Raw genomic sequence first — 23,724 nt, 5'->3', positions numbered from 1 at the left:
AACTTGAGGCCCTTTGTGAATCAGGCCCCTAATGTTTGAAAAAAGGATTGGGTGAGTGATATGGTAATATTAAGAATGTAGTAGAAGAATATTGGAAGAACCACCATTTTCGTTAGACCAATGCGAGCTGCCCTTGGTATTGACAAACCAAACCAACTTGTGATTTGATCTTCCAGCTTGAAAACAGCAACCCCATAATACTCTCGGATTACAATCTTAACTGGTCCATATACCCAAGTATTTTATAGGACTATTACATGAGTGTAAGGGAAAATCAGGTTTGAATTTCTCAGAATTTGAAGTAAGCGTGGACTATAGTAGACGACTCCAGTTTATCGTTATACCAGATAACACTCTGTACTCTTTTTTTAGATACTTTCTATTGAGCTTTCTAATACTTTTAAGATCACAATGTGCCATCCGCCCAAATCGCATCCCCTTAGACCGCTATCTCCACTCGATGCCAAATACCATCACCATAACACAGGTCGTTGTTGAACTCCCCAAGCACCTACTTCTGGGTTCTCCCCTTCCGCTATAAAAGCAGGCGTTTTTTAATTACTACTTTTTCTGCAAACGGGCTTCTGACAGGACCTGCGGTGGCGTGCATCGCCCGTGTTGAACGTACATAAAGTCTGCTGCGTTTTTCATGCGCGGTCAGGCATTCCCTTAATTCTCCACTCAAGCGCCTGAATAAAAGAATGAGGCGCTACGAACTGATGGCTAACACTGGTCAAGGGGTGCATGCCAAAAGGTACACTAGCGTGTTACAGCTGACAATAGTACCACCTGTTAGGGAGCTGTTCTTAAGATGTTTAATGCAATAGCATTCTAATAAGGAATACAATATGAACATACTTAAAAATTGACATAATGAGCTCTCATTTCATTTCTTTTGTCATTGTCACTTGGAATTGAGCCGCAAGGAGCTGCACGCGGGCTCCTTTAAAGTACATATCCAGAGGAGCAAAAGATGCGGGTCCCTAGAAAGAGCAAACTGACAGCAAGTGTCTTTTCTTGCTGACTGACAGCATCATTACTTGTTCTAATCCCATTTAATAGACCATAATACATCAAAAACATCCCCACAGAGGGAAGGATTTTCGAGATTATGCAGTGAGCATGCTGAGCACGTTAAGCCTGCCATCCCTGCAGTCTGATTCCCTTGTTGAATGTCTGCATAGTGACTGACAGATCACTTCCGATGTATTTTGAGTGGGTTGTGTCACATGACAGACCAATGGTGTATGTATCCAAATGATTACAAAATGCAGTTCCCTGGAAACAGCAAATGGACAGTAAGTGCCTTTTCTGGTGATTGGCTGCGTGCTTGCTTGAACTAAATCCATATAATGAACTATAATGTGCATTAGCATTATTTGCCTGCCAGGTGCATAGCGCTGAGGAGGGTTTAGAACATAGACAATCATTTCTTACAGGCACCAGTGCTGTCAGAGAAGTAGTTGTATATAAGCCACGTGGTTTGAAAATGTATCAACAACATACAAACTCTAAAATGAGACAGTCTTCTATTTATGCTAAGTGATCCCTAGCAATGCCAATTAGGTACTGTATATCACCTATACCTCGGAAGTATATGATAGGTACAGGCTCACACCACTTCCTGTTCCAGTGAATGATATGAAGGTATATATAACATACAATCTCAACTGGGCGATGAACCCATTGAGGGACATATCTACTAAACACACAAGATGATGGACGGAATGTTGCACAATGGCAAAACATTCACCCCCAGTCACAGATCTGGGTTTAATCCATCGTTATTTTGCTCACCAAGCCACCCCAGTTCAGACATGGCCATATGCAAATCAGTCTTGACCCTGTGCCTCATGGGAACAGTCCAGACCGAACTGCCAAGCCATGTCTTCCCCTGACCGGAATCAAGCATCCTAAAACCGGTTTCTAGCTATCAGCCTTCATCAGCCAGGAAAGCTTGACTCCAGTGGCTTAGTGAGCACAGGACCCACATCTGGGCATACCATTCCCACATAGGGTGAACAGCAAAACACACAAGATGATGGACGGAATGTGGCACAATGGCAAAACATTCACCCGTAGTCACAGATCTGGGTTTAATACATCGTTATTTTGCTCACCAAGCCACCCCAGTTCAGACATGGCCATATGCAAATCAGTCTTGACCCTGTGCCTCATATCTACTAACCAGGTTTGAATCAATAGTAGTTTGGAACTTATTGAGAACAGGCTCGGTTCTGTTCTATTATCTCTCTCTTGCAGGTTCCTGCTTTCTCACCTTTTGATGGTTGTTCTGCCTTTCTCTTCCTTCTTCTTTTCATTTTGTGTATTTTTCTCATTCTTGCTCTCAGGAAATGTCTGAGTAGTAAAAATATGTACCTGTCCTCCAAACTGGAAGCCGGTAGACCCCACCGGCAACAACCAACTCAAATTAGGCACTGCAAGCACTGCTTAGTGTGATCCACTGAGGAGCTCTTGAGTTACAGTTGTGTGCCACCCACTGAGGAATCAATGAGTCTTGATGTTGTCATCAGTTAAATGTACTCCTAGGAGCTAAATGTAGATGCTGATTGTTAGAACCGGGGGTCTCTAGCTGGCAGAGGTAAGTACCTTAGGCCAAGTAGGGACCCTTGCTTCTAGTCAGGGTGAAGGAATAACCCTCTGAGATAACCCCTGCTCACCCTCTAGGTAGCATGGCGCGAGCAGTCTAGGCTAAACAGAGGCAATGTGGATAACATTTGCACTTAACACAACCGTAATCCCCAATCCACCACAAACTGAGACCACACAGGTAAGTATATTTTATAGAAATATATAACTTTATCTAGTTTCAGCAGGTAAATCAAGCATTTGCACGATAATCACTTTTTCAATAACAGGTTGCGCTTAATCTTAATGTTGGTACTTGTAAATAGGAAGTTCTTGTTATTTAAAACAATAGTCTCAGGTCTCTTGTGAATCAGGGTTCCAAAATAATCACGACTGACTTATTTTAAGAAAATGTGCTCTCAAAAACGGGCAAGGAACCCCTGCCCACATGTGCTCTTATGTGCGGGCTTCAAGCGCTGCAACTGCGCTCCTTCCGCGAGGCCCGGGGACTCTTTCTTTCCCCCGGGACAGACTCACTCGTTCTTAAGCTTCGGGCGCCCCGCGCACAGCAGATCTCCCTCGTCCCCGCCCCGGCCGGTCCCCTGTCCTCTCCCGCCCGCTCTCGACAATCCAACGAGCGGCGGGGGAGGCGGTGCTGCTCACCTGGTGGGGGACGGCTGGCCAGGGGTGCGGGACGCTTCAGAGTCCCTCGGCGAGGTCAGCTCTCGCTGAGGGGTCGTCTCCTCTCCTCCTTCTCTCCGCGCCGGGACCAACCAATCCCGTCGCGGCGTTGGGTCGAGCCTCCCGCAGCACCCGGGAGTCAGCCAATGGCAGTGCGGCTCCCGGGACAGGCCAACGATGACGCTCCGCTCCTTCGGCCAATCACGGCCCACCACCACTGATGACGCTGCGCCGCACGGGCCAATCCCGTCGCGGCGTTAGTGAGGGGGCTCGGCTCCCTCAGCCAATGGGAGCGAGGCGGCTTCGTTCTTCGCCGCTTCAGCTCCCCAACGATCGGCGATCTCCTGGGGGGTATTCCTGGCCCCGGGCCGCGATGGTGATTTGGCGGCAAAGGGTTTTCGAGGGCGCTGGTCACGAATAGACCCCCCTCTAGGCTCACAACCCCTTGGGAGCGGATTTCACGAGGGGAGGCACCACAAGCCTCCAACCCTCGCTGGGAATGTGCCGATGAGCACACCGATCCCCTCCTCACGCTCCCCAGTTGAGTGCCACTCGTCCAAGGTCACCACAGCGCGATCTTTCAGCTGTTTTTGGCAAGGCTTTAGGAACCTGTAACCCTGGGTTCCCAACAGGAGGCCAGCTCTTCTCAGGCCCTTGGAGATTCAGTTGTAGACACAGCACTTAGCAGAGTCTTGGCAGGTTCAAGTAGGTAGGGTCACAGCACACAGCAAAGTCCCTTTCTCCTCCTCAGCTTCCAGTTAGACAGCAGGACAGGTCAGCCCTTAGAGCACACAGCAAGGCAATCTTCCTTTAGTTCTCCAGCCGTCCTCCTTCCAGCCGAGGTCCTTCTTGCTTGTAGAATTTCAGAATCTAAATCTCTGTAGTCAGGGGTCCTTTCCTTATACCCCTCAAAGTCTTTGAAGTCTTTGTGCAAGCAGCCCTGAGTCCAGTCTAAACCAGTTCTGGGGGTTGCGGGGCACTGAGGTGTCTCTGGTTTTCTTCTTCCTGTCAGCTTCAGGGCCAGAGGTGTCAGTTGGCCGGCAGGAGGGAGCTATCATGGGGGAGGCAGGCAGGCACAGCCCAGCACTTATCAGGCCTTCCTTCCTCCCACCTCCCTGGCAGCAGATGTGCCCTTTCATCCCCGGGCTGGCTCCGACCCTCTCCTCCGGGGGCTCTGCAGCCCCCCTGTCACACCCAAGCATTCCACAACCCAGGCACACAGAAAGGTTCAGACAAGAGAACAGCCACTTTCTAAAAGTGCTATTCTCCATTACAGGATTTAAAAACACCCTTCACTAAAAGATGTGTCATTAAATTCTGAGTTCAGGGATATCTTTCACTTATGTCCCATCTTGTTCCTATGGGAAGATAGGCTGGTATCACATGGGCCCTGCCTCCTCCATGTTACTCTATGGAGCAAGATAGCCTTACAGCAGTGAGCACATAAAATGGCTGCAGCCCACTACCAGAGCATGTGACCTGCACTAGTACATGCTCTACCTTACCCATACACTGCACCCTGCTCAGGGGGGTACCTTGAGCCTTCCATAGGGGTGACTGATGTGCACAGACAGGGAAGGGTTAGGCCTAGCCAGTGGGAACACTGGCCAGGCTGACATGGCAGTCACTGACTGCACACAGGCCATGCGCTGGCAGGCCTGAGTCACCATTTTCAAGCTACTCATGTGGGTGGCGCAATCTGCGCTGCAGGCCCACTAGTAGCATCTGTCATCACCAGCCCTGGCACACACAGTGCACTTTACTAGGGACTTCGTGGTGATACAAATATGCCAATCAGGTATATTCAATCAATATCACTATTTACAGAGGGAGCACTTACACTCTGACACTGATCAGCAGTGGCAGAGTGTCCAAAGCATCTCAATCAGCAAAAACGAAATCCAGCACAGCATCAAAACACATGAATCAGAGGCAAAAAGATGGGGGAAGAACCACGCCAAAAGGTGTCAGGTCTAACACTGATAATGATGGGATAGAGGATGGATTCCTAGAGCACACTCCAGGAGACAGAGTTAAAAAGTTTCTGGGATTTTGAGGGCCATCAGAATGAGTTGTTGGTGGATTTGTTTTTATTATAGCATTGATATTGTGCTGACAATTCCTAGGTGAGGTACTGAAATGCTTCCCCAGATGAATATCACGCTACACACGAAGGGTATGAGGGTAGGAGAGTGTTGTCTTAATAATTAGCCTATGTGGGAAGTGCTTCCATGTTGTGCATGATGATCACCAAAGTGCAGGAATTGTGTTGTGAGATACAGCACTTAATGTAGGGGTGAATAAAATGTATGTGAGGGATAGATGCGCAACTTCCTGTTTGAGATATGCTGACGGCATTAGTTAGTTTTACAGGGTTCTGTAGAATGTGTCATTATTATTAGAAAGATTCGAGAACATTTTCTGTATAGGTCGCTGCATCAAGGAGGACCATTCTTCAATGTTATGAGGTTCAACATGTATGATGGGAAGGGACAAGTGTGTTAAAGATCTGCACAAATGGACTGTTGTACAGTCCTCCTTTGACATCAGCATGGAAGAGAGATAAGTGAAGGTCAAAGTATATAGCTAGTAGAGAACTGCAATGTAAGACTAAGTCTTCCTCTGTCCTGCTTTGTTATGCAGAACTTTCTATAGTGTGCCTACTTGTGGCCAGCCTGTCCAGTTATTGGTTAGTTGTAGTGTTCTGCAGAATTAGTGTACTGTCCCTATTTGGGATGCTGACGCACTGATCTACACAGATTGCATAGTGGATTAATTTTTTTGTGATTTTAATATGATATGATAAGTCTCACTGACATTTTTAATATTTAACCCAAGCAACGTCCCTATAGAATGGAAAAATGGATCCCAATGAACCCAGCAATTATCGGCCCATCTCCCTACTCCCCTATTTTGGAAAAGTACTTGACTCTCTTGTCTACAAACAGCTAACACTCTATTTGGAAAGCCACAAGTTGTTGGGCCCTTCTCAGTCAGGCTTTAGGGTTGGTTACAGCACTGAAACTTCTCTGGTTGAGGTAGTCGACAATATAAGACTCGCTCAGGCCATTGGAAAGTCCGCCATACTTGTCCTGTTAGACCTGTCAGCCGCCTTCAACACCATCTCCCACAGTATATTAGAACAACGACTGTGGGAGATGGGTATCAGAGCAACAGCCCTAAGCTGGCCCAGAAACTATTTAAAAGAGCGGACTACCATAGTACAACTGGGGACTCTAGCTTCTCGTAGCCGGATGGTAGACAGGGGAGTCTCCCAGGGATCTATACTCAGTCCCATGCTTTTCAACCGTTATGTGGCACCCCTGTCCAAGGTGATTAGATCATATGGGTTTGACGTATTGTCATATGCTGATGACACCCAGCTACTAATCACCCTCGGTCCCAACCCTACTGATACCAGAATTAGATTTAAAAACTGTATGACTCATATTAACCTCTGGATGCAAGCTAACCATCTGCAACTCAATGACAGTAAGACCGAGATCATCTTATTTGGCATGGCTCATGAACACTGGTCCAACGACTGGTGGCCCCATAGTCTTGGCCCCTGTCCTTCTCCTAAACCCATGGTACGCAATCTTGGATTAAAAATTGATGACAAACTAGCCATGAAAGACCAGGTAAACCAAATAGTGAGCACCTGTTATGACCTAATGAGAAGCCTACGTAAGATCTTCCAATGGATCTCATTAGATTCAAGAAAACCCCTTATCCAAGGCTTAATCATCAGTCGTCTTGACTAAGGAAATGCTTTGATGGCCTCAATTAAAGAAGAGCTTGTCACCAGGCTCCAAGCCCTACAGAATACAGCTGCCAGGCTGGTACTAAACCTTCCACCAAGGTCCCCTTTAGGGCTCAGTCTGAAAACTCTTCACTGGCTCCCTATTAGAAAATCGGATCCGTTTTAGTGCCCCAACTGTACTGATGTCTGGATCCCTAATGCAGAATTTGCTGTCATAGGCAAGCATGGATCATGCGTATGTGCCATTAAATACGCCTGCCATAAGGGGGGAGGTCTTGTTGGACTGTGAAAGGTGCCCAAAGCACTGCCCTCGTAGTTGTGAAAGGCTACTGCCTTTACCAGGAGTTAAGCAGCATGAGTTGTGTAGTGATGAGTAGGAGTTAACACGTCTTCTTCAACCTGTGCCACTAGAGTGATGCCTACAGGCTCACTCATTAAAAGCTTAGGCATACAAAGGACAGCAGGTGAAAAGGCAAAATGCATCCCAACGCAATAATTCCACAATTTTTTGATTAAGTCTTTCAGCCACTTGCAGGACGTATTTCTCAACAGTTGAGATTCTTCCTTTGGAATTATCCTTTCATCTGTTGTCTTGCTTAACATCTGTTGCAATTTGGATCAACATCGTAATACAACTTCTGGCTCGGGACCTGTGTCTTGCTCATTCTTTTCTCCTTCCTGATGTAAGGGGGAGTGTGGTGCATTGCTAACTTCACTAATGTAGTCTACGGCATCAATCCAGTACCATATAGGTTGCCAAAGGAGATTTAACCCCATTGTGTGTTTTTCCTCCTAGTTGTGACCCTCTGAAGGAGACACCCGTCACCTTTTGACATGTGTCTAGACCTTGACAGAAAAACATCTTTGGTGTCGTCAGGTTTGTCAGGGGTAGGGAAGTATTATTTGCTGTAAGTGAAATCCCAATCATTAGCCTCTGTCCACCTGGAAGCGATCTGAAAGTGACATGCCTTTTGCAGAAACATTTTTCCATTTGCATTATATATTCACACAACATACATACTTGCCCACTTTTACTTATGTCTATAATTACCATGTGTTACCAGAGTCATGCAGTTTACTAGCAATGTTAATGTGAGTTAGGAGAAGCCACACAGTGGTGCTTATTGTATTCTCCCTAGAAGAACGAAAGGTTGAGTTTGTAGCAAAAGATTGAAACTGAACTTCTCCGACTGCACCTCATTTAATACCAACTGGAACATTACAAACCGAGGTATCTTACAGGTATATACCTGCTGGCCAAGTGTAACCACTGGTCTGCAGTCTATGTGAGTTAATGCAACTGCTGGGGGATGAAGGCTCTTGATGACCTCATTGCATGAGCTTCTCCTCCTGGTATAATGCTTCCAATAAATTGCTCAGAGTCAGACGGTAATGTGCTTGCTAAGGAGATCTGCGAGAAATCTGCTGAGAGCAACGTTTAATAATCCTAAAAGATCTGGGAAAGTTAGATAGACTGCTTGCTGCAAAACACTGCATGCAACCTGCCAATAAACTTTTGATCCAGTATAAGAATGCATAGTCGGCTGAAGAAAAGAAGGCGGGCAGGGAAGGAGGGGGACAAGCTGGAGGAAACCAGAAGCCCCATTGTGAGTGCTATTATTTCATCAAAGGCAACGTCGATGGACCAAAAGCAGTTTGAGGGTAGAAGAGAATGGATATGATAGGGAAGAAAATCGTGGATTACCACATACACTGCCTGTATCAATCACTAATTCCTGGGGGTCCCCATCTCCCAAAGACCAGACAGACAGCAGCTCTTAGAAAGATCATTTTTGCGCCAGGTAGAAATGTGGGCTACTTTTTCTACTAACCAATTTTCAAATGGAAGCCTTTTGCTATAGTGCCTGGGTCTGTTATCTGCCCTAGTCCGTCCCTGTTTATAACACATAACCATTTGCCTAACAGAGCAACGCAGTGTCTCAAGTTTCTACTTTATGAGATAAATGATGTCTAACGATATTTTCTGTGAGCATTTTTATAACCACTGTAATCAAAAGTGTATGCCATGTAGGCAATCGGCAATGAAAGGTGCATAAAATATCACATTCCACCGATGGTCATTTGTACCACCAGATGGCCGCAACTACCAATGACCTGATCCTGACCCTACCCTTGGGACAGGGATGTTAATATCACTTTTCCAACCTTAGAGGTTCTGGCCGTCTAATTAATTTCAAGCATTCATAACTTTCATCTGCGACTGCAAACGAATGCAGAGGTTAAACCTATGGACTTCAATTGTGCTCAACTTTTGTGCACTCAAGTGAAACTTGAATACTGAAAGTATGTATGTATGTAAATTGTTCTGAGAAGCTGACAGAAAGACACGAGAAGATGAGGTCAGGCTTTGAATTTAAATACACCATGAGAAAAAATGTATAGGAAAGATTCTGCTGCTATATATATTTTATGAAGATTTTATACACGAATAAGGAGGCTTCTTTTTTATGAAAACGTGCCGCAGAACATAATCGACCATACAATTTATTAATTAAAGAGACTTCTTTAGAACATTACCTCCAACCAAGAAACGACAGTAGGCCCATCCCACTGGGCGAATGGCATGCCTCTCCTCCGAGCCTCTTCTAGAAGCACGTGCCTGCAAATTAAAGAAAAGCATTAGAACATTTCCACAAAACAAGTTCTGTACTTTTTTTCTGGAATGCATCACTACTTCCAGGGCACTTCAATCATTGTTCAAATGCTTTAGCACATTCATTGAACTGATGTTTATGATATGACAATTTGTGGTTTAAGGTTGGGTTCTACTGCATACTGGCTGTGCACACTGAGACAAGAATATTTAGGTCAGCTAGATTGTACATGGAAAGGAAATCAGTGAACGCCAGGGCTTCTTAATAAACTGACCACTTTCTACAGGTCTGGCGTTAGCCAAGACCATTTCATTTTGCTTTCAGTCAGCCCTCTTCATCCATTAGTCTGTTATTTTGTCATTCACATTCCCCCGCTGCCCCTTTCGACACCGTGCAGCACGGGGCAGTAGGTGAGCCCACTTCAGCCACTGGATAACTTCACATTGAGTAACGGTATTAATACCTTTCGCAAGGACCACATCCACACACGGATTGACCCTAGTTCCCTTAAGAGTCAAAGGCTACTATGCCTCTCACTTTATCGAGATTAATTCTAAAACAGCCAACTAGCCAATTATCAGTCTTTTCTTGTCATCTGCCTCAGTGCCTGTTTCATGTTGAAAACCCCTCTTTGGATTCCATGAAGCCAGATAAATCTCACCCTGTCTCCCCTCTACCTTTCCTGGCCAAGGGAACGGAGAAATATTTTTGTAGTATTCAGACAATGTTTTTGGAAGAACACAGGCCTGCACACAGCACAGATCTGCCCTTATTAGCTGGTGCAGCTAATCTCCATAGCTCAATGGATGAAGGCATGTCTTCGGCCCTGATCCTGCTCAACTTGAGCGCCACATTCAACACAGTCTCACATAAAATATTATTACAGTGCTTACACGACATAGGTGTATGTGGGCAAGAGTTGTCCTAGTTCTTCTCCTTTTTGAGCAAGCGCACAATGTGGTTATCTCTCCTCCCTTTGCATCCCACCAGCAATCTCTGCAACATGATTCCCCCAGGGCTCTTCTTTGAGCCATACCTTATTTAATATTTATCTAACTACTCGCACAGGTTGCACAATCATTTGGGTTTGCGCTGATATTGTATTCGGACAATACCCAGTTTATTCTTTCTCTTTCCAAGAATGCAATGATATGGACAATTTTCAAGAAGGAATGCTTGCAGCTGCTAAGTTGATGAACAACAATTGCTTGAATTAAATGCCAACAAGACCGAGATTCTTCTGTTGGATACACACCCCCACACCTGGGGTGACCACTAGTGGCAGAGATTGCTGGTGCGATGCAAAGGAAAGAGAGATAACCTGGAAGGTGCGCTTGGTCAAAAAGGAGGGGAACTAGGACAACTCCGGCCCACCTACACCTATCTCATGTACGCACTGAAGTAATATTTTATGTGAGAATGTGTTGAATGAAGCACTCAAGTTGAGCAGGATCAGGGCCCATGACCGGGCTTCATCTACTGAGCTATGAGATTAGCTGTTACAGCTAATAGGGCAGATTATGTGCTGTGTACAGGCCTAAAGCAGATTTGGGACATTTCCAAAATGTGTTCTTCTAATAACTTTGTCTGAATAATATTGACATATTTATCTGTTACCTTAGCCAGGAAAGGTAGAAGGGAGATAAGGGTGATCTGTCTTCATGGAATCGAAAGAGAGCTTTTCAGCAGGGGAATTAATGACTTTGGATTGTTTCCATGGAACAGGCACTGATGCAGATGACAGGATGAGGTTTATAATTGGTCCCCCACCCAAGCCAAAACCGGTTATTAAAAACCTCAGAATATGGCTAGACAACGCCCTGACCTTCGAAGCCCAAGCCAAAGCTTTGATGGACACCTGTTTTGGGCTCCTGAGATGCCTTAAATCCATCATAGTTTTTTTCAACCGCTGCACCAGGCACACCATCATTCAAGCTTTTATTTTGTCCAGAATTGAATATTGTAATGTCCTTTATCTAGGAGCAAAACGCGTTGTCACAAGGATATTTGAGATAACCCAAATGCTTTGGCTAGGCTGCTCTTCTCCCTACCGAAATTCTGTTCTGCCTCAGGGATTCTCCAGAAGCTACACTGGCTTCCTGTGGACAAGCCAATACCCTTTAAGACTTTGTGTATCGCTCACAAGACCCTGCACTCCCAGGGGCTCCTTATCCTCGACAATCTCATATCACCCTCTCTACCATCACAATCTCTCCGATCAGCCGACCTCAACCTGGCCTCTGTTCTCCGTGTAAAGAGATCAAGAGCGGGTGGCTGTTCCTTCTGAGTCTTGGACTTGACCTTATAGAACAGACGCCCCCTCTCCCTCAGGAAGATCTAGAACCATCTGCACTTTTGGAAATCCCCTAAGGCCTGTATCTTCCCCAGTTAGCTCCCTCTCCACCGGTCTTTCTCGGTGCTGAAAGTCTTGGTTCCTTTGTTTTTGGGTTCAGTTCTAGGAAGCCCCGTTGCTGGGGCTGCTGCAAAGCTATCCTAGCACTCATAACATAACATTACAGATGTTCCCTTTCTTTCTTTTGGATAGTAATGAGAAATGAAGGGGAGGCTGGTTCTACTTTTTGCTAGGAGGAAGGGGCTGCCAATATCTCTAACTACTAAGAAGGGCATATTTAAGCTTAGTGTGGTTAGTAAGATGAGTAGTAGATAAGTATCTGCCTGGAACAGATGTGTGGTCTCCAGCCAAACCTAGCTATCCATATTATTTTTTACAGGCACACATTGCCAAAGGAGTTAATTAATTACTCTTTTACAAGAACAAATGTGTGAGGTTTGATGCATCAGTAGAGTGATGCATTTATTATGCCGTTTTACTTACTACGCAAACTCGATAAAGTAGATCCTTCTGCTTTTCAGTGCCAAAATAATCCAGAGACCTCTCCAACAAAAACAAGGACGATTAGATTAATGTCAATAAATATTTACATTATTTGGCTATTAATTATGTTTTCATAGCCTTGTTTTGTATGAAGTCAATTCAGTTTGTGACCTTATGAATTATATGTTATCATAGGTGGTGCAGACTTTTTGACGCACTACTGTTTCTGGTATTTGTGCAAGATAAAATCTAGTGATGAACAAATAAAGGTTAACTCATTTCTGCTCTAGAAGCCCACATAGAGCAAATGCTCGGCAAAATAAATGTGACCTCTGGTTCATAATGAATATCTTCATCCCTAAGGTATGGTTACAAATAAGCAATTCGTACATACAATATCACTGGCTTTTCTTCCATTTCAGTTATGCATGATCAAGCAGGAGTGCAGACACTGCAGACGAGGTTGAGGCTTTTAAAGTGTTGATAAATTGTTGCCTAAAGTCCTACATGGTCACTTTGAGACCGCTACCCTCATTGGTTAGACAGTTAATCATTGCCATCCCTTTGGGTATGCCATTCTTACAGGGGCGTAGCTAGAGCTTCTGGCGCCCGGGGCTACCCCCCAGATTGCCGCCCATGGCAGGTAGTGGCGGGGAGGGGGGGATCTGGGTAAAAATGACCGCAAGCAACTGGGGTGGATTGGCAGGGTTTAAGTTACGACGCCACTCTCTACTCCACTGCATTACGAAAGGGTGTGAAACTGCTGCGTAAGCATAGAGCAAACCTCAAAGGTCACGTCTCAGTTGATGAAGGCCCACCAGCACTAAAATGGTAGCTAAACGCATAAGTAAATGTATCCCTACCTCCTCTTTACACCACTCCATACTTAACTGCTGCTACAAGACCACAGCAGTAAAACCACCTACTAGACATCAAGCACAACACCAAAACCCCACATAGGGCACACTCTACACCCACCCTGTACACCACCAGAGCAGAAAAAACACTTTTACACCCTAAACAATGGCATTATGAGTGGGGGAAGAAGCCTGGACGCCTTCTGGCCTTGCAGGCTCACCATTCAACACAGATGCACCAAGTTCCCCTAGGGGGTAATATTGGTATATATATGTGTGAGTGATCTACCTTCCTCTCTCCAGAGGTGGTTGTATGTAGGAGTCAGGGACAAGTGTCCCTTATCGGAATTAGGGAAACCTCACACAACAGGTCGGTTTTACGGCTACTGTCATATTACCAACCGTTTGTTTCGTGTCATCATCGGCTTCCTGCTCCTGCGTCAAGCCGGCGCTGCAATGCCTGACGGGTAGCACGGGGTGCTACACTTTTGTGGAGGTCTTTTATTCCTGGCCGATGTGTGAGTGAGTGTAAGGGGCCCAAGTGGAAAAGTAGTGAGCGTGGAGTGTGGTTAAAAAAAGTTAGTATAGTCTACTCTGGGCATTTTATTCCTGTAGCTGACTACTTTGTTTAAAAATAAGAGGGGTATGGGGAATCAACCAGGCTATGTGTGGGAGACCCGTTCAACCCTCTTTAGTGATCAGGTCGACATGTTTCATGCCATCACGGCAATTCATCAGAACCTAAAGGTGCTCATATACTAGGCAGGAGCCCAGGTGGGCCACGGAGTTAAATGAATACAACCTGAGGGGCCAGGAACTGGAACAAGAGGAGTTCCTGTGTTGTAGTCCGCCCCTCAGTAGCGGTTAACGGTCCCCGCAGACTGCTTGGGCGGGACCTGTGTTATCAACTGATAATCTTGGTGGCGTGAGGAAGTTACCTCTGTACCTAGGTCCGCATGACCGGCGCTGCTCGGTCGTGAAGCAGCTGGCTCACCAACAGGAAGTATCCTGTGCTATACTGGCTATCCTCCACAGAGACAGAACACCCTGAACGCACCACTGGACATCTTGGAGGCTTTCCGCTTTTACTATGCAGCCCTCTACACCTCGGAAACCGTTAGTCCTACTACTGTCATCGAACACTTTTTGAAATAACATGTCCTACCTAATCTTTCCCCAATGCAACGGTCACAACTCTATCACCCCATGACTGAGGACAAGGTCAGGGAAGTTATAAGGGGGAAGCCATTCAACAAAGTATTACAACATGCAGACATAGGGTTCACTTTTCTAGCATAGTCCTGAAACGCTATATTAAGTCGACAGCGAGGGTGACGTGTATTGGTCACGTATCTCCACCCTTCACTGTCCATGGGGGCACATGACATGGGTGCCCCTTCTTCCCATTGCTGTTTATCATAGCTTTAGAACCCTTGGCAATTGCTATCCGTAATTCCCACAACTTTCATGGCATAATGACGCAGGGTGGGATACACGAAGTATCATTGTATGTGGAAGACATCCTGGTTACCCTCTCAAACCTGAAGTCATCGCTTGATAGTATCTGGAACCCAACTGCAGCACAATGGTGGGTAGTTAATTGTTTTTGAAACAATTAATAAAAAAGAATAAAAAAAACACAAGAAAAAATAACTTTAACTTGCACGTTCATGTTCTATTAAGGACAAAGTTGAAATGATCATTGGCACTCGTGTGTACGCTCGGAAAGGTGGCACAGCATACAGCCTTTTTTAAACATGTTTTTAAAAAAGCTCTTTGATAGAGTACATGCTTTTTTATATTTGTTACTTGCATTTTCTCTCATGTAAAGGTTTTAATTAATTGCATATATGATTACTAAATTAACTCCAGTAAAAAAATAACTCTCAGCAGTTTACCAAGCCAACTAATGGGCTTACCCAAAAAGAATTAGTCCTGCAGCACTTCAGTGTGCCCAAAACAGGACCATTTAACACTGATTGTGACATCAATCTGCAGGTGAACTCCCACCTTGTAGGCAGCCTTCAAATCATGGCCACAGATGATGTCGCTATATGTCCCCCGCGTTTTGTGCACATCTCATTGTGCGCAAAACGCGGCAAATTACCCTGGGTTGTGACGTCAGTCTGAAGGGGAATTTAATTAACGGTCACTGGTGCCCGAGCTGTGGAAGGTGAGCAGACCTACAGGGGACGTTGTGACAGAACTGACTGTGTGGATGAACGCTCACTAGTGCAAATCACTCCTAGCCCCCCACCTCTGCTTGCATAATGATAGGATAAAACAGAGCTGGGCCAAAATCAGACCTAGCTGCAAAGCAAAGCAAAGACAACCTGCCACTGGCATCATAATCAAACATTGGCAAGAACACGAGAGTAGGTTTGCACAGCAACCTGGGCACTGTGGATTTAAAAACAGCCTGCCTTGTTCTCCTCTCTTTTGGGGTTTTACATGCAGAGTAGGCATGCGGTTCTGGGCTGCTGTCACGTGTGTTGGGAAACAACAACGGGCGTTACAAGGACTGACAACAATATCAGCCCGGTTACCATTTTACATTAATTCTCGCACCTACAGGCTGAAGATCAAACCAGGAAACTGCAGATGTCAGCCATAGAAATGAAAGACTCTAACCGAGTACCCTGTGAAACGGAGAATTCAATTTAAAATGATCAGGTTATGCATTAAAATAACACCACCCACTTACTGATGGTCATGCTGGCGGCCGATCAAGAGAGGCGAGCGTCACGTGTGATGCGTCACTCCTGCCGTGGTGCCGCGCTACATTTCAGCGCGAGGGCTGGCCAAACCCAGGGCCGTCATTGGTAGTGCTTTCGCGCGCTACATGATTGACGGCCCTGGGACTTCAACCACAAACTGGGTGGGTAGGTCACTGCTTAACAAGCAGTGCGAGGGCTTGCTGTTCACACGGGGGCAGCGCGGCACTGGCGGCGGCCGTTATCATTTATTTGGGGACACGGACACTACTGTGGACTGAGTCTCCAAATAAATTATAAAGGCCGCCGCCACGGGCCACCAGTGCCGCGCGGCCCCCGCCTGCACAATAGTGCCGCCTGGGGCGGACCGCCCCCCTCGACCCTCCCCTAGCTACGCGGGTGGCAGTGTGAGAGACAGCATTGTGTGTAAGAAAGACAGCAGTGTGTGAGAAACAGCAGTGTGTGTGAGAGAGACAGCAGTGTGAGACAGCAGTGTGAGTGTTCTAGGGAGACACAGCAGTGTGAGTGTTCTAGGGAGAGACAGCAGTGTGAGAGAGACAGCAGTGTGAGAGAGACAGCAGTGTGAGAGAAACAGCAGTGTGAGACCTTTTATTTATGTTTTGGTTTTTGAAACATACATAAAACGCATTGTTATTTACAATGTCAATAGCTCAAACTTGTGTAAATACACGACCTATTGCATTGCAAATGCAATAGGTCTCGCATTTGCGAGAGATTAAGCTATTGGCATTGTAAATGACAATGCCGTTTATTTATCTGTTTCAAAACCAACACATAAATAAAAAGTTTGTCATTTACAATGCCAATAGCTCTAACTTTTGCAAAGGCGAGACCGTTGCATTGTAAGTGCTTGTTCTAAGTGCTACCAATGTTTTCAGGTAAGGGATTAAAGGCAGAATGAGCTTGAAGTATTTTCTATGGGTTCGGGAGTAGTAGGTGATTACTGGACAGTATCGGTGGTGAATGCTGTTGTCTACCTGTAGCGTTGCACAGCCTACAACACTATTTAATTTCAATTCAGTAATCAACTTAATCGAATCCCTTTTAACACTTGACTCTCAAAGAGTAACCATAGCTACTAGTCATGGTTTCATCCAGGAGGTGGCAGAGGGATTTTAATTTAGATATATTATTGCACATTAATCATTCACAATTCACATATTATATGCGATTTAGAGTCGATTAATGGAATGAATCCCCAAAATATCCTTGGCGAATCTTGTTCCCCTATAAACATGACAGATCTGTGTGCAAAGTGTCTACATGTGTGCAAAGTGTTGTTCGGAGTTATAATGGAAAAATGACATGTCTACCTTATACAGACTCCTGGGTTTGACAATCCGCTCTACAAATTCCTTGAGCGGACCCTTCTACGGATTTTTGGATCTTGCAACATTCCCCGTACAGGCCCTTAGATCTTCCAGCAACACTCAAGAGACTCGGGGTTCTGCCAGCACCCCCAGGCATGCTCCCAGATCTGACACTACCCCTGGTAAGTTCTCCTAGATCAGCAAGTAACCCGCAAACAGATACCTGTATCTGCAAGCAACCTCACTAGCTCTTATGTATGCTACTGGCTCTGACGTCATCTCTCTCCAGACTCCAGAATTTCACAGCACCCTCATACAGGTTTCTATGTCTATCACCATTCCTCAAACATCAATCAGAATCTTACAGCACCTCTCACACGTGTGTGCTGTGACAACACAGTGCATGTAGAATACTAGTTTTACAAATGCAACTCATACAGGTTTCTGGTCCTGCAAATGCCTTCATATAGTTCCCCGAGTACTCTTCTTGGACGCCCTATGCAAGTACTCTACACACAGGTTCCTGAATCTCCCAGGATCCTTTATACAGGATCACGGCCCTGCCAACACCTCTTCTACAGGCTCCCAGATCTGCCACCAACCCTCAAGCAGACATCTGGATTGAACAGCACCACTCTTCCAGGGAACTGCATGTAACAGTACCTCCTTTACAGGATGCTTTCAGTGACAGTACTCCCGACACAGGATACTAGTTTTACCAAAGTTCCTCATACAGGCTCCTGGCTCTTCCAGTGGGCTTTATAAGGCCTTTAAACCCGACCAGAGCTCCTTCTCATGTCCATGCGGGCGTACCTCATACCTGCTCCAGAATCATCTCATCCCCGTACACTGACTATCCTGCACCATTGTTAGGGGCTCCTAGCTCTGCCATTAGCCCTTAACCGGGTACATGACCCCCTGCCAGGGCCAGGTTATTATTTGCTGCTCAGGACACCGCTCAGACTTCCCGCCTCACAATGAGTAAGGATCTGGAATCTTCCACAGAGCACAGCCTGTCGCAATCACTCCCCCGGCTGCATTCTTCTGACAATCCCTGATACGAGGAAAGTCCCCCTGCAAGGCGCGCGCGCAGCGTCTGATTCGCTGTCCTCGCAGACGAGGACAGGCAGCATTAAGAACAAGCAGTCCTGCTCCCTCGTTGCTGAAATAAATAACAACATTTCACGTGGTAGTTGCAGTTTCCTATCTGGTGGTCTGCCGAGGTCTGTCACGTTAGCCATAGAAATGAAAGACTCTAACAGAGAATTCAATTTAAAATGAACAGATTATGCATTAAAATAACACTACCTACTTACTGATGGTCATGCTGGCGGCCGATCAGGAGAGGCGAGCGTCACGTGTGATGCGTCACTCCTGCCGTGGTGCCGCGCTACGTTTCAGCGCGAGGGCTGGCCAAACCCAGGGCAGTCATTGGTAGTGCTTTCGCGCGCTACATGAATGACGGCCCTGGGACTTGAACCACAAACTCGGTGGATAGGTCGCTGCTTAACAAGCAGTGCGAGGGCTTGATGTTCACATGGGGGCAGCGCGGCACTGGCGGCCGTTATCATTTATTTGAGGACACGGACGGACACTACTGTGGACTGAGTCTCCAAATAAATGATAAAGGCCACCGCCATGGGCCACCAATGCCGATAGTGCCGCCTGGGGCAGACCGCCCCCCCCGTCGCCACCCTAGCTACGCGGGTGCATTCTTAGTGTGTTTGGCACAAGCAAGTTCAGGCCTTCGCACCATTTCCTCTTCACAAGACTCAAGAAGTGCTTTTTTTTTTTTTTCATCTTTTTATTTTTGCATCAAAGGGGTACATCAAACAAATTAAACATTTGATACAACAAGATATAAACCTAAATTACAAGAGAAAGCAGAAATTACAGAAGAAAAAAAGATAAAAAATAAAAAGGAAATTAGTTTTATAATATAATCGATCCCCATATTCTGTCCACTTTCCGTTTAGCCTGTATACCCCTAGTATTTGCCAAAGCATATTCCATATTATGTATCTCTTTAACAAGACTCCACCACTCAGTAACCTTTGGTGGATTTTGTTGAACCCAATCTCTAGCAATAGTCAGTCTGGCACAAGTAATTAAAATATTCAGTAAATCACATAACACATTATTTTCCCCTGAAGTTCCTATGAATACATCTTTTAACGAGAGCATAATAGGAATACCAAGTTTAGTAGAAATAACTTTAGTTACTCCATTCCAAAATTCAACAAGATTTGGGCACGAAAAAAGCATATGAATAATATCAGCTCCTTTGAGATCACATTTGGGGCATTTTGTACGATCGCTGAAGTTATTATTCGATGCCCATTTGAGAATCCGATCCGGTGTGTAATATAAGTGGCATATGGTTTTGAATAACTGTAATTTAAGATTTGAAGATTGAACAGCAAGATTGAGGCTATTTAAAGAGGAAGAAATAAAGTCTGGTGTTATTTCCATTGTAAGCTTATTAGTCCATTTTTCAGCTAATTTTGGTATGTCATTAGAGTTATAACCAGAGAATATTTTGTATCCTATACTAATCAATGCCTTATCTTCTTCCCTATACATACAGTTCCATACTTCAGATTCAGTCAGAGAAGTAAGTTCTATCTTCCTCAAAAAATAATCCCTAATTTGAAGATATTTAAATCTTGCCCCTTCTTGCAGTTTATAGCAAGCTTCAATCTTTCAAACGACAAAAATCCCCTGTGATTATATAAGTCTCCAAGTAAATTAATGCCAGATTTGGTAAATACACCGCCTATTGTATCTTGAAATATTCCCAGAAAGCCAGGATTAGACCATAGAGGGGTTTTATCATGGAATAAAGATATCTTACTTTTAGTAAGAATGGAGCGCCAAATGTAAGTGGTATCCCGCACCGTCTTAAATTTAACTCGTTTAAAGTAATTGGGGTCATTTAGTCTATAAAAAAACATAGTTGCATCTGCTCCTAACAAAAACTTATGAAAATATAGACATTTATCAGGAATCAACAGACTACGAAAGCGGGTCATAAAAGAGGACCAATAATAATATCTAATATCTGGAAGGCCCAGTCCACCTTGATCATAAGGAGCTTTAAGAAGAGATATAGCTCGTCGTGCTTTCTAATAGCCCCAAATAAAGCTACTAATAACACCCTCAAGCCTACAAAAATAAGAATTGTTTACCCTTAAGGGAATAGAACGAAAAAGGTAGAGATATTTAGGCAATATTTTCATTTTAACCAAATTTATTCGGCCAATAATACTCAATGGAAGCTTATGCCACTTCTTAAATAATATAGCAGTTTCCTTTAATAGCGGTTCGTAATTTAATGCTACAATTTCATCTATATTTGACGAAATTATAACCCCTAAGTAAGGTGCTACTTCGCATATCCCTGTCATCGATGATGGTAACTGATGATTCAGGATAATTTGAGTTTTACTGGTGTTCAAGCGATAGCCAGACACTAAGCCATATTTCCCCGCTTCTACCAAGATTCCTGTCATAGTTTCAGGAACATTCACGGAAAAGACGGCAATATCATCCGCATATACAGTTATATCAAGAGAGTTTAAACCGTTTACATAAGGTTGTATAAGAGCTTGGTTTTGAAGTGCAATTAAGAATGGTTCCATACCTAAGGCAAATAATAAGGGCGATAGAGGACACCCCTGTTGCGTCCCTCGCCCAATCTTGAAAGTAGAAAAACATTTGCCCATATAGGAGACTTTTCCCAACGGCATATCATATAATGATTGAATCCACTTCAAAAATTGGCCCTTTATGCCAAACGCTTGCAGCACTGCCCAAATAAAATCCCACCCCACTCGGTCAAATGCCTTCTCTGCATCTAATAAAATCATACCGAGTGGGGTGGATTCCGTTCTTGCCAGGTCAAACGCAGAAATGGCCTTGTTGATATGTGCCGTGGTGTCTCTTTTAGGTATAAACCCGTGTTGTTGGGGTGAAACCATATAAGACATTAATGGTGCAAGTCGGGTTGCTAATATTTTTGCATACCTTTTTTCATCGCTATTTATAAGCGAGATTGGCCGATAGGAACCTCTCTCCTGTGATGGTTTACCCTTCTTTAAAAAAAAGATAATTTGGGTGAGGTTCCACGATTTTGGTGCCTTTTCTCCCGTACCAATTGCTTGTATAACTCTGATAAACAGTGGGGTTAGCTCTTCCATACAGTTTTTATATAGCTCTAATGGGATGCAATCCTCTCCCACAGCTTTGCCATTTGCTAACGAATTAATTGATGTTTTAATTTCTACTGCTGTAATATTAACCCCCAGTTGATCAGATTGTTCAACCTCCAAAGTTTTGACTTTATTTAATGTTATGTAATTTTTGATATTATCTTCTTTAGGTATGGCTTCTGGTGTATAAAGCTCTTGATAGTAGGATGCAAATTGTTGTAATATTAGTTTAGAATCCTGAAACATCTGGTTGTTATCCCCTTTAATTTCTTTAATAACATTCTGAGCACGGTCTTCAGCTACTTTATAAGCTAGAACTTTACCAATTTTCTCCCCATTTTCGTATTGGTTAAGTTGATATTTTTTTAATTTGATAATACTTTTTTCCCTAAAGATATTTTTCATCGCTACCTTTAGTTCAATCAATTTAAAGTTTAGAGCTTCTAAGTTTTCGTCCCCGACTAATAAAGTTTCAGAGATTTGATGTTCAAGATTGAGAATTTCAGCAATCATTTGTTCGTTTTGGGACCGGAGTTCTTTATTTTGTCGCCATATATATTGCTGTGCAAATCCGCGTATGCTGGCCTTACATGTATCCCATACTATTGAAGGTGAAGCTGAGCAAATATTTATATCTATAAACTCCTTTATTTGATCTTTTAGTTGCTTAATAAAATTAATGTTTGTAAATAAATGTCTAGGAAAAGAAAAAGAGCGGGGTAGGGGTCGTTCTGTAGATATCTTGAAGGTCAAAATAATTGGATTATGGTCCAAAGTGACTCTTGGACATATTGTAATATTGCTAGTTTCCAAAATAGAATCTGTAATCCATATCATGTCTATACGTGAGCATAGTTTATGTGCTGCAGAGTAGTACGTATATCCCGGTACCCGAGGGTGTAAGCATCGCCACGCATCTTTAAGTAAATGGATTGTAGCTAGGTCTAGAATTGCTGCCCTAGTCTTCTTCATTCTCTGAAATAAGCCTTTTCTAGTTATATCTAAATCATAATTCATAATACAATTAAAATCACCAAGTACAATATATTCCCCATCCCATGACAGCAATTCCAGATTCACTTGATCAATAACATGTGGTTCATCCTGGTTTGATGCATACACCCCACAAATAGTAAGTTTGTGACCTTCCCATATTATCTGTACTATTGCCCACCTACCAGCCCTATCAGTTAATGTCTTGTTTATTTCTACTTTAAAGCGTCTATGTTTTAATATTGCCACCCCCCGGATAGAAGCATTAAATTCCGTGCAGACCATAGTGTCATATCCAAGTTGACTTAGTAATTTTCTATCTTTATAGGCTATATGTGTTTCCGTAATGACCACGATCTGTGGATTGTACATCCTAAGTTCTTCATATACAAGATTTCTTTTATTCCTATTATTTAGGCCTGCCACATTCCATACTAAACATTTTATTAAATGCATTGCAAAAAGTATAAATTCCTATTCTTACAGTATTCCCAAAAAGTTTTTTTCCTATCCATCTTGTTGTACCTCCAGATAATATAATTTTTTAGCCCCATGATGCAATTTTTCCCCCCAAAATAGAACACCCCCCACCCTACCCTTACCAGGTGTGAACCTGACCCAGCCCACCCCACCCCACCCCTACTTACAGGTTCCCCCATGTGAACAGCTGCCATTCTATTTGGCAGCTTTAGCGCGGAGTTAGCCGCCTCGAGGTCTGGGTATTCAAATATTAATAAGAAATTATTGAAGGCCATGTCTAATTTTAAGTAAATTTTCTCTTTTTTTCCCCTTAAACATTTCTGTCTTATTCATTATATCAGTTAAGACCTTGTATAAACATTCCTGCTTTGTACATTGATCCAATACAGTTTCCTACATCTTTGTTATAGCATAGTCAACAAAGCAAGAGAAAAAAAGAGAGTTATTCAGTGATAGCTTTCTTCTCCAATTTCCACTCAGCCAATGCTCTTTCTACTTCATTTTCTTCCAAAAAATAATATGTTCGGCCATTTTTAAGCACTTTCAGTTTAGCTGGTTCTTGCAGATAAGCTTGGCCACCTAGCTCTTTTATTGGATCTATATATTGCTTCAGTTTCCATCGTCTTTCCATGGAGAGCTTACTTAAATCCGATC

General features: G+C 44.1%; 1 protein-coding gene across 1 annotated transcript in view; it reads right to left on the bottom strand.

Moving 5' to 3' along the window:
• PPFIA4 (PPFI scaffold protein A4) overlaps positions 1–23,724 on the bottom strand; it is a 1,997,086-nt gene that overhangs the window by 690,731 nt on the left and 1,282,631 nt on the right. The window contains exon 25 of the mRNA XM_078644121.1: positions 9,572–9,653. Coding sequence (XP_078500247.1) covers positions 9,572–9,653 — 82 coding nt within the window. The remainder of the gene's footprint in view (positions 1–9,571; positions 9,654–23,724) is intronic.

This window comes from Lissotriton helveticus, chromosome 5_1 (genome assembly GCF_964261635.1).
Source record: "Lissotriton helveticus chromosome 5_1, aLisHel1.1, whole genome shotgun sequence".
NCBI classification, from domain to species: domain Eukaryota; kingdom Metazoa; phylum Chordata; class Amphibia; order Caudata; family Salamandridae; genus Lissotriton; species Lissotriton helveticus.
The sequence above is the reverse complement of the archived record's forward strand: the minus strand, read 5'-3'. Positions and strand labels throughout refer to the sequence as shown.